The sequence below is a fragment of the Atta colombica genome, unplaced genomic scaffold (genome assembly GCF_001594045.1).
Source record: "Atta colombica isolate Treedump-2 unplaced genomic scaffold, Acol1.0 scaffold112, whole genome shotgun sequence".
NCBI lineage: Eukaryota > Metazoa > Arthropoda > Insecta > Hymenoptera > Formicidae > Atta > Atta colombica.
The window spans coordinates 1413371-1426101 of NW_017259198.1; the positions used below are offsets into that span (position 1 = coordinate 1413371).

Sequence of the window (12731 nt, forward strand, 5' to 3'; positions counted from 1 at the left end):
TTAAACATTCTTTGTAAATTCTTTTTCTGAATGCAGTGCCGTCAAAAATGACCATCTCTGATGTCGAATATCGAGATCTGAGACTCTCTCTCAATCGCCAATGCGTCTTTGCCTCCTGGCGAACATAGTATATATATCTTCTTGAAATCGATAGCAGTGATTTTTTTAAGTCAGTCCGAAAGATGGTTTGAGACCGATTGGTATTTACGAATGCGATCGTCGCATATCGGAATGCTTTAGTCAAAGAATTGTTAGCGTTATAATCAATATATCTTGACGAATTTAACGACCTGAGAGTATTCTCGATTTGTCTTCAACTTTTTGATAGCCAATGATTATTTATATTGCGTGTTACAAATATATATAAATAGAACAGTCCAATATTATCAGATATTATTTAGATAATAGATGATAAAGAAATAGGTTGTGTTTTAAATTTCAATATTTTGAAACTAAACTTTTTGAAAATTTGTATAATATTAAAAATTAAAATCTGTTTATTTTATTCTAATTATAAGAAAATCTTTGGTTTATTTTAATAATAATGACACAATTTAAAGTGTTTAAAGTATCACATAATTAATACATAAATCAGGATAATGAGCAACTCATTCTATGTTTTTTAAAAGACGATTGATAAACTTATACAGGAATCTACAATATAAAGATTGTGAAAATATCATAGTAATTGAATACTGTATAAATCGCGTTATATAAACAATTCAGTTACATTTCCAGTTTTATGGTCTGTAGACTTTAATAGCCAGTAGGTATACCGTTGGGATAAAACGACTCCCCATCGGGATGGAATTTCGAAAATAACGTTAATCCATCGTAATATCTCGTGCCTCTGTTCCTGTATTTTTTTAATCTAATGTTCAAACAAATTACTGCATCGTTTATCGATTAATTATTCAATATCATATATCTTTTATTTTAGTAAATTAAAATGCATGCTTGTTTGTGATATCGTCCTATTAACTTCGTTCATCAGCTTAATTGTTTACTTGTTAGTAACTAATCATGTGCAAGGTTGGTTATAACATAATTTATTCAGCCTGCTATTTAGTTCGCTATTTAGGCCGCTTATTTCTAAATAGCTTTAATTCCGCTAACGACTTATTAATTTACCTCAACGATAATTGTTATTGCCTAAAGTGCCCAAATTAATCTATCTTTAACAAATTAATGTATAATGTGTGTGTGTGTGTGTGTGTGTGTGTACAGACTGCAACAAATATAAACTTTCCCACGGTAAGCAAATAACAAGTTTATTATTATGTGTGAACCTATATAACAGATTATGTCAGCAATATTACAATATTACAACGTTCCAGTAATATAATATTACAGCAATGTTATTGTACGTTTCTGTGCTGTAAGGGAAGCATGAACATATATATTTGTATCATTTTTCGTATCTATATATCACCAATCATCTATTAATCTAGCCGGCTTCACCGATTTTTGCACCTATATCATTTTTCACATCTAAATATCATTTTAGGCTGGGCTTCATCAGTCTGGTTTCATATCGCACGATTTTTCTCATAATTTTGGTAATCGATTTAAGCCGAGCTTCACAAAGTGCGCGTTCGATAATTTGGTATTCGATCGGATTTGAAGGGTCTTCAAACGAAACAGGAATCTTCCTATAATCAAAGTCTGGTAACGAGAATCGATCGCATTGTTCCGTAATATGCAATGATATGCAATAGCAGAGACGAGCTAGAAGTGATCTCAATTAACTCTAATTGTAAACAAAGCGTTTACATTTTATCAATGTCGTTGCATATCAAACATACCAAAAACTTTATTTTTGGACTACGAAATGATATAACAATTTTTTTTCATAATCTGTTGTCTTTTAGTAGACTGTACACTTACTAGCTGTCCGTTTTTTCGCCTCTCCAAGATCGTTTTCATCAGTTGACGCACTTTTGCGCTTTCCATCGTCGGAAGTTTTCTTTCTTCATTAAGGGAGGGGTGCCCCTTTTCTGCATCACTAGCCAACGCAGTTTTCTTACTTCCTGACCCCTTAGTCTTAGAAACGCCGTATCTATCTCAGCCTATCTCCTTCCTCTTCCTTTCTATCTTCATGAGCAACCAGATTTTCCTCGTTTTCATGTCGAAGCGATCATGTTCATCTCGCTCAAGTCTTTTGGCCAGTTTGCTCGATATCTCTATCGTAACGTTCTTCTCTTCGACTCGATCCAATCGATTGATCTTTTCTGCACTGTTATCCGGCGATCGCATCTCGCGTTCTTCCCCACGACGATGTTGATAAGGATTCTTTCCAGGATTTCTGTGCACTTTTCTCCTTCTCCTCATCCTCCTCTGTCATCACGTTCTCCGTATCTCTGCTTCTTCTTCTTTTTTAGCCGCGATCTACGATCTGTTCGTTTCTTCTTGCACATCACGTTGAGCCGAGCAGCGATCTTGCTGGTTCTTATCTTCGACCTCGCCGACTTCGCGCTGATGCGGATTATTGTCACGTTTCTCGCGTATTCTTTCTGCCACCTTGTCGGTATTTCTTGTACCATCGTCACTACGTGCTCCACCTGCCGACATTTCTGTTTTTCCGCGCCAAAGTGAACGACTACTTCCATTCGCTTCCGATAGATCTTCAGCGATGATTCCGTCAAGCGTATAGTTTCGATACTGGATCCAATCGGGCGTTCGATTCTTTTCGAATCGACTTCTCTTAAAGTATCTGGGACATTACGTTAACGCTTGTCGTATGCTTTTATCGAAGTATTCGGGTTTATCTTCATCTGAATAGTAATGTGACTCTTGTAACGATTCTTGAAAATTATGTGTATCATCTTGACTATTTGTAATTAATCATAACTCTGTATCATTACAATTGTGAATTTCTATAAAGTTCATTTCTTGCAGAGCACTCTTGCATAATAACTCTGGAATAATAAACTTCGTGTTCAACATCAGTGAAAACGACAGAATTTTCAACTTTAATATATCCTACGAAAAAATAATTAATAAATCACTGCAATTGCAAAGTAAATCTACCTGCAAAATGTGTAATTTAATCGGAAATTAAATGTAACAAAAACCGTTTCTTTAATAGTCAATATTTGGTTTCGCCACAACAATATTTTTTTCTAAAATAAATTGTAATGAAATGAGTATCATTCTTGCTTTTGAAAAGGATATACAAAATTATTAAATCTTTCTCGTTAGGGTATTATGTTAATAACACGTATTTTATACCGCGTATTGCCGAGTTTCATCGTTGATAATACTGTCGCAGAATTTGCAGATTTTTAAATGGGATCGTGTTTCACATGGTCTTTCTCCCCCCATTCGCGAATAAAATTACTCACGAGATTTAGGAGAGTCTTTGTCTGAATATGCGCCGGCAGTTCTGCAATATTACAAGATATTTTATGCAATGCGAAAAGCATCGTGCGAAAAATGCTATCTCTTTCGTGAATTAGCGAGCATAAATAAAAATAACTAAAGAGATAGTTGCTTGCGTAAATCGCAGTGTTTATATAATTTATGAGGTAGCGAAATAATTCTATCTACCGTAATATTGTATTTGCAAGATTTATTCAGCATGTAAAATTGGTACTTGCCTAATTATTTAAATCTGCTACATAATTTACGAAACAGATGTTTATGGTTCATTGCAAATAACTTTTATACAAATAAATGATAATTTATAAGAATTTAATCTCTTTTTAGGAACATACGATTAAAACTTTTTAAATTCTAATATTCTTAATAAAGAAAAAATAATATTTACAGCGATATTTTTAATTAAAAAAGACTTTTTCTTTTGCTATGGATTTAAATTGAAAAAAAGTAATTAAACAAAAGTGAAATTGTTTTTTTTGATTTAAAAAATATATATTTTTGAAAAAATTAATAAAAAAATTTAATTACAATGTACTTTTCAATTTTTAGCCTTGCAATTAAAAATTGTAAAGTCGATGAGTGAAAACAAAGATATTAAACTCAATGTTACAAATTTTTTTATGTTAATAATTAATTCGCATTAAATATTTTTGATAAAATGCAATAATTATCTACTTCGTACAGATTTCAAGAAGAATTACCTAAGAAATTGGAATCCAAAAGTCTATACGATTAAGAAGTATAAGAAAATAAAGAGATTTACGAAGGAACACAAAGTTATGATCATCAAATACAAATCTTTTTCAGCCGCATCCTTAACTGATAGTGTAAAATTTTAAAAATATCTAAAAATATCTAAAAATTGTGTTGAATATTTTGAGTTTTGCGATTGAAGAAAGAAATACAAAGTATTCTAGTACTAATTCTTTAGCTACATTATTTTTTTTTTAATCTATAGGAATGATGGTTAAGAAAAGGCGTAGATTTATATAAATAAAAATGATCATGTAATTAAAATAATTCTCAAACAATTAATTGTAACGAATGTTTTGTGGATACATTTTTCGCGCTAGTATAATAACATATACAACATTTCGCGCATTATGTGATTTTATATGTTGGTATGTATGAATGTATTTATGTATGCGTAGTGTGTGTATGTATGTATTAGTGTATGTTGTACGTGTATGTGTGTGTGCTTAAAACACATACGTAAAACATATTCCCAAATTCCGGGAATATTCCTCGACGAATACCTTAAGTACTAAACGAAGTAAAGTAACGAAAGGGTAATGTCGTACAATTTTGATCAATAAATTAAGTTAGATCGATCAGAGTGTAGAGTTAGAAAAAGGATAGAAAGAGAGATATAATAAATAGAATCTTCTCATTGTATCTTAAGCAGCTTAGCGAGCGCATTCCTCATTCCAAGAGCGATGATTCTCCATCCTAAATTAAATTTTCAGAGAACGAGCGTTGTGTTTCGATGATTCTGCAGCCCAATTTCGAAACAAACATATTTACCAGGAGCGCTCGGTGAACTGCTTGAGAAGAATTTAAGAACGCGAAATAATGATACCACTGAGCACCGTCGTCGACGTCGGCGTATGACGTCGAGCGTCGCGACGCGAGCTCGCGCGCGGTTCTCCACGGAAGCCAGCATGGGGCACAACAAAAAACACGATGAGGTACAACAAAGACGATAAGAAGAAGAAACATTCGTTGAAGTATACGATGCGTGTATAAATAATAGCGTGTACACACGGTGATCGGAGAGACGCGAGATCTAAAAGCGGATCCTGAAGGGCCGTCTGACTATCTGCGCTTATTTACAATGCCCTCCTTAGAGACTACTCTGGCAATTGCGCGATCGATCTCTCGCTCCCTGATACCGAGCTGCCGTCGGGCAGACCGTCGAATAATCGTCGAGAGACGTGGAAATTACGTTGATTGCTACTCGGTGACGCCGCGGTGATCGCGAAGCGATATTCATCGGTATTCGTGTGACGCGCGCTCCATCGATCGCGATGATTGGTAGAAAAGCTGATTCCGATCGCGAACGATCGTAAAACACGATCGGTAGAACATGCGTCAGTGACTCCTCTTTCCCGTTTACCTTCCTCTCCTCTCCATTTCGCTATTTCCTCGTCAAATCGCTCATGCTTCCGGGTCTCTTATTTACATCTACTCGAAGATCCCTCTCGTCTTCCTCGTTCAATCGAATTCATGCCCTTTCAACACCGATCTAGTTATTGTCTCCCTCGATTCGACGAGCGCGGTTTGACGCGACTAGATTAGACGCGAAACTATCGGTTACCTAGATGGAAAAGGAGAAAGAGAGAGAAGAGAAACGCGGTTGCAATTTTCGACGAGGAGAATCTCTAACATTTGGTCACGTGTCTTGAGTTCCATTTTGGATGAAATATGGTCCCGAAGCATTGCCCGTCGTCGAGGTCGACGATCCTCCGGAGGGGGATCTCTTCTTTCTCTTCTGCGGCAAGTTTTTTGATTTTGCGCACCGTATATTTTGCGCCTCTTCAGTTAGCGACTTTCACGAACTCCGGGTTCGGCATGCTACAATTCTCAGTTGCGTACGCCGGATGGACGAAGCCATTCCCACCTATCGCAGCGTTTTTGCGGTCCACAGCGCGCACTCTGACAAAGAGGAAGGCTGCGACGAGAGAAGCCACCACAACGACCAGCAGCAACATTACCAAGCCGCCCACGAAACCCGGCAGGCTCATGCAGATCGTCTCTGGATCGGTGGACGCAGCGTTCTGTATGACCACGGTGGTGTCATTGCTAGAGTTCGTAGTGCCCAGCGCAAAGTTGACGTCACCCGGTGCGACCACTTGGATGACCCTCGAAGTGTTCACATCCGTCATCTCCTGTGCTGCTCGTTTGTATACATGGGTGGAAAATAGGGTCACCGTGTGATAGATATTCTGAAAATCGAGGATAACCTCGTTGTAACATAGAAGAATTCGCGTCATAATAGGATACCGAATGGTACCGTAAAACGCGTTATTGATAATGTATTTGCGAGCTACATTGCATAAATTGAAAAAGAAAGATGATAGTTTATGTTAATAACTTGGCAAATGTCTCTTGTCTTGGAAAGCAATCGATGTTGTGTATATTTTTTAAAGCATCTTTCAACTCTTATTAATTTACTCACATAAATGCTATTTTTAAAATAAATTCTTCACGTCCTTTAAATCGTTTTCATTATTACATATTATATAATGTAGAAAATATAATTATATAATATAGAAAATAGAGATTAGAACACTTACGCTTTCATCATCTTCGTGCAGCTCGTCATGCCTTCGCCTCCTAGCGCCTCTGAGCTCAGCCGGGAAACCTTCAACCGACCTTGGCCGACCTCCAAGGATGACTAGATTACCTTCAAGCTCATCTGTGCCAACGGTTCCTTTTCGCTTTGATACTGTTTGATATGGCGCTGGATGACCGGGCAGAGGAGGCGGAGGGAGGTGAATATTATCCTGGGGACTTTGGGGTGAGCTGCTCGCCGTAGCGTCACCCGGCGTCGAGCTGGGTGAAGAGGACGAAGTCTGCGCTTGCGGTGCCGGAACGATGTCCGGATTCGGCTCACTAGAAACAGAAATTAATTTATATTTTACAACAATTCGTAGTCTTACTATCCCATTTAATAAATATATTCTCTGAATCTATACTCTCGTAGAAGACATTTAGAAAATATCTAGTGAAAAATGCATGGAAGTCAAAGAAAATCCTAACAATATATTGAATCATACATTTTTAAGTAACGATTCATATCCGTTAATCCTTATAATGAATGTATTACTTTCAGTATTCTTGCAGAAGATATTCAGAAAATATTTCAATAAAAGATGGAAGTTATGAAGAAAATTCTGAGAATATTTTAAATTATATATCTTCAAATAAAATAAGATATCCTTTTTAGAGGAATATTGTAACTTCCATCAAGAGAAATTTTAATAGATCCAACTGATTTCTTTTTTCGCGAGATTTTAATGACCGTTTCATAGAAAAGCTTTCTTCAATAACTACACGTTAATGTTCATCCGCTTTCTCACCTGTACGACCCGGCCGGTCCGCTGGGATGTCGCGGATCAGGATATGCTGCCGGCGGTACGCCGTATTCGGGCACAGGTGGGGTTCCGTACTCCGAAGAAAGACCTTGCGAGACCGGTGCGCCATATTCGTGAGTAATACCGCCGGCAGGTGCGCCGTACTCGAGACCAGGATGTCCACACTTGGGCTCAGGGCAATTGTACCGGCAGACTTGAATTACGCACTGGAAGTGGACGTTCATGCTGTCGGGGAATTTGAAAGCTTGGAAATAGGCGAAGCTAACGACTGACGCACTCGGGCCGAAGTTCTTGATCTTCTGGAACCTGTGGAAGAAATGTAATTTCGTATTCTTCTCCTTTAAAGAATATAAATGATTGTTAACGATATAATATATCATTATAATATTAGGACTCACCTGGACATGATCTTCGGCCTGACTACGCAACCGTACTGATCGACCAATTGAATCGGTGCCCTCTTGCCATCATGAGCGACGCAATTTCTCACTAGCATGTCGAACTTGTTCTCATCATCCTTGATAGCCAGTACCATCGTCATGGTTTGACCGATTTTAACGATACCGGAGACTTCGCTAGCCCAAGGACCTTTACCGACCTGTATCTGCATCCAACACTGCAGGTTGTCGCCGAGGAAGTTGGCGGTAACGGCGTGTAGCATATCAACCTGGAATGGCCTGAAGGTGACCGCCTTCTCGTAGAAGTCGTACCAAGTACAACGCAGCTTCCTCGCTTGATCCCACACTTCCTGCACGTACGGATCATATTGTACGATAATTGTATTCTCCACGTAGCTACCGGATGGCGTTGGGGCGCCATAAGCAGCGACGTTGTGATTCGCCGACGAGCTCATGCCGCATGAATTGAGGAAGATCTCGAAGGTTGCACTCAAGTGGCCAGTACCAGGCTTCAAGTGAACACAGTGCGGATCCGAATAGAAGCCTTTACTGAAGATCATACCGTAGAACGGCCGATCGAACTCGATGTTTACTCGCATGTGCGTTTTCTCGCATTGCACCTGCAGATGCTTGATCTGTGGAGTATCAGGTGACGCCAGCGGCCAATTTTCTTCGTGGGCGACTGGTGGACCATATTGAGCTGGAGCCCCATAGACGGATCTGTGTTCCAGAGGCAACGCACTGCTGTCAACCAACGGTGCTTCACTTCGTACACTCTAATATAACAGAAGCAAATAAAAACTATATATAAATATAAAAAAGTAAGTAAGTGTAAATATAAAAAGTAAAAATATGAGAACGATGCGATTAATAATAAAACATGAAGAAGAATTATCTTCTTGGTAAACTTTACACTAAGATACAAATATGGCTACTTGAATGAAACTTTTTCAATTTGCGTATTAAGTACAACGTTGCATAAATATAATGTGTCACAACTTTGAAGACTTTTCAGTTGCAATACAATGACGGAACGGTGATTTACATCGTTACCCTTTTCAAGATTTTGCACGTACACGTTTCGAAACTGTCTTGTTCTTATAATGGAGATTCCATTAAAGTTTTAACCGAATCGTGCAATACATGATCGTGACAAAAAGTAATAATTCACCGTCTTTCTTCGTCATTTCGACTCCTTTCTTTCGACATTCCAACAAATACTTTTGCTGGATATATTTCGGTCTTTCTGGAATTACAATAAATGAATTACAATAAAATTTAATCGCGCAGCGAACATTATAAAATAAAATTACGGAAATAACGTTTTTGCTAAAGTATCTAAAAAGTTATACATGTGAAAATAATTTTGTTGGATTATATCAAATAATTATGTAGAATGCTTAAGCTGCTAGTTACTAGAATATCAAAGCTTTTTGTAATATTGCTTATTATACTTGAACATCCTACATCATTATTTTGATAGTCTAAATAATTATTTTCTGATCCGTATCTAGCTACTAAATTTTTAGATAAAATTGCTTTAGCAAAATTGCTCTTTCCATGTAAATATAAAAGTGTGAAGCAGTATTAAAAATTTCATGAATGTCGCCGATTGTCGCAATCTTTCACATAATGCCAATCGAACACAATTTACAACTGTTGAAATTCCGATAGAATCTTGTGGAGGAACTTCATTGAGAAAAGCGCTTCCGAATTCTACCTCCTTAAAGTTCACCGTATCAAAAGAACATTTGAGAAAAAAATGAACTTTTCACATTTTTCTTTCCTTTTTCTTATAAGGTTCATTTTTTTTTACAGGCTAAGCTAGTACGAGTAAAGATAAATTCTAACAAACTTTTAATAAAAAGATTATTTTGTAAAATATATTGAAAGAATTAACATTAATCGCACTGCAAACATTGTAATATAAAATTAAGATATTCTAAATTACGGCTTGTCCTTTTATGATTTAGCATATATTATTTAATAAGATCCAAGCTAATTTATAAATTAAAAATCAGTGAAAAGAAATTTTTTATTTATGAATGGACAAGTCATAGACTTAAGATTAGAATATCTTAATTTTATTTTATAACATTTTATTTTGTAACATTCGCAGTGCAATTGATGTTAATTCTTCCAACATATTCTATAAAATCTTTCTATTAAAAATAAGCTATAATACGCTGATTTAATTTATTTCGCGTGGAATATGAATCGTTGTGCGACAAGTACCGTATGTTAATAATGCTTGAAAATATGCTGATAAAAAAACGTGACTGAAAATGCGTGTATTGTTCGCCAAAGAAACATTCGTCGAGAGGAATCGAATACGAGCTCACAGAAGGTAGGACGACGAGCCAGCCGACTCCCTCGAGCAATTTTGTATTCTGATTTGGCAGAATTGCAGGAGGATAATTACGCGAATCTGCGTACCGAGACCAATGTCTTCACTTCCGCCAGGAGATCGTTCTAAATACAATTTTACTTGCAGCACAGTGCACCTATCGTATCCTTCCATGCTTTCCCCAATTTGACACGCAACTCTAAACACATTGCTTTATCATTAACTTAATATTAACATCGAGTACAACTTACATTTGATTCCGTGACACGAATCTTGTGTGAATGATTGAGTAGATGTACACTTATCGTTTTTATTGCAATTAACGTAATGTAAAAACAACAATTGTAAATTCATAAGCATATCTCATTTGCGTGCTAACAAGATATCATGTTTTATTGAAGAAAAAAATAAGAAGAAAATAAAGAATTACGCGGAAACTGCAGTATATTTAGAGACAATTGTATTAAAATTAGACCTCGTCATATACCAATTGCAACAATTTCCATTATGAAGTAATTACGGAAACCAAATGTTCACGTTTATGCATACATAATCATAAATTAGGTCACATAAATCTTATAGCAGTAATGCAGTCGTTAATTTCTAAACACTATTGATTTGTATCTGTTATTAACATAAATTAATTGATTATTAATTTATATATTTATTAATAGTTAATATTAATTATTAACATAAATAGATGTTATTAACATAAATTAATTAATATTAATGATAAATCGAATATCTACATTTCTTATAAATAATATATCACAGTTTAAAAAATATTTAAGACGGAAAATTGCAGAGCTTTACCTAAAAAAAGTGATCTTGCAATTATAGCGAAAATTATCTAAGTACGAAAAATTAGCTAAAATATACAAATTTCTAGCAAGTATTACGATATTGAATATGTATACATGACAGAGATAGAGACTTAGATTTATGCTATAAATTCTATACGTATGATATATAATTTTCTATCAGATACAAAAAACAACAATAATTCTAACTGGAGCAGCAAAATATTTTTTTGCGTGTTCTATATACAAGAATATATTGTCCTGAAGCTTATATACTCTTATACTCTTAAACCTGAAGAAATCGCTATTAAATTATTTGAAGCATTCAATCTCGAAATGGAAAAATTCAATTTTCTTCATAATCTCTCTTTGTTACTTATCTCGATAATACGGTCATGATTTTCTGAAAAAAACCGAGGCAGTTACTCGCATACTATTTGGAGAACGCTGAAAGGGAAGGCATCACTGTAAACAGAAGGCATCACGTCGTGCGTTAATCGTTGAACGATACCGTGACAGACAAATGACAGTAGTGATTCATCACTTTACAGCGGTTTGTAAGCTGGGCAGGTCGATGGTATACGCATACTTGTCCGCTTTCTTGTTCTACTTGCACCTGCGCCTGATCAGGTTCATGGACTTTCTGAATAGAAAAGAACGGCGCGGAACCGGTCGGTATAATCGAAATCACGATCCGCTACGATCGTATGAAGTTAAGTGAGCGCGATCTTCTCTTTCTGCCGGTCCGCCGAATTTCCAGCACGAATGTGTCTTAATCAAGCATATGTTGGGAGCCAATTAGTCCGTGAATATCTTCATGAATAAAAATATCTGTACTTGCTATCTCTAATGTTATGGTTCTTACTTTATTGAAATTTTATTTAATTTCACTCTATTACATTTTCTTGTGTCACTCTATTAATCTTCTCGAGTTTCTAAATGAATTCAAAATACGATTACAATTTTCAGGAATCGTGAAATGTAATGTTTCTAATATTAAAAAAATAACTTTCACAAGGAATCATTAACCTTAATATTAAACCCGGTTATCATAATACCATGATAGACCATTAATCTTAAGAAGAAATATATCTTCATATTGGTTTTCATACTTGAAAACAATCTATTTAAAGCCAATGAATAATATCGTTTAACTTAAAAGTACACTAAAAGAAAACAATTTTGCTGAAGTATCTAAAATTTTAACTAGATGCAAATCTAAAAATAATTTGTTGAACCATGAAAATAATTACTTGTGTAGAGTGCTCAAGCCGTTTGCTAGAATGTCAAAACTTTTTTACAGCATTGCTTATCATACTTGAATTTCTACATCATTTAATAATCCAACAAAATTATTTTCAGATCTAAATTTTTAGATACTTCAATTTTCGATTATTTTTTCCATGTATAAAAAATGATATGAAAGATTATTTTAAAGTTACTTATCTTAATTTTAAAATATCTTAATATAAATGCAAAATCTCCTAGTTTCATTTTATTATACAAAATTAAGAACGTAAGGAAAGCGCAATTCAAATACTTTGCAATCTCCAAATAATTTGAATATTCCAATTTTATGCAGTTTCAAAGACATTCGAATTAATTTAAAAATCTTATCTTCCTTTTTTTTCCTTAAACGAGACACGCCAACAACGGTCGAAGAACATGTTATCGTAGCAGAAGACGAGAAACTGGTTTCACTTTTCCA

General features: G+C 35.5%; 1 protein-coding gene and 1 pseudogene across 3 annotated transcripts in view; both read right to left on the reverse strand.

Annotated features, from left to right (window-relative positions):
• Nucleotides 1–5514, reverse strand: LOC108694007 (annotated as a pseudogene).
• LOC108694030 overlaps nucleotides 5123–12731 on the reverse strand; it is a 25766-nt gene continuing 18157 nt past the window's right edge. For all 3 annotated transcript variants that reach the window (XM_018203276.1, XM_018203278.1, XM_018203277.1), the window contains exons 3-6: nucleotides 7877–8652; nucleotides 7464–7784; nucleotides 6678–6996; nucleotides 5123–6326 (exon numbers count right to left, since the gene is read on the reverse strand). In XM_018203276.1, coding sequence (XP_018058765.1) covers nucleotides 5919–6326; nucleotides 6678–6996; nucleotides 7464–7784; nucleotides 7877–8652 — 1824 coding nt within the window. In that variant the 3' untranslated portion in view covers nucleotides 5123–5918. The remainder of the gene's footprint in view (nucleotides 6327–6677; nucleotides 6997–7463; nucleotides 7785–7876; nucleotides 8653–12731) is intronic.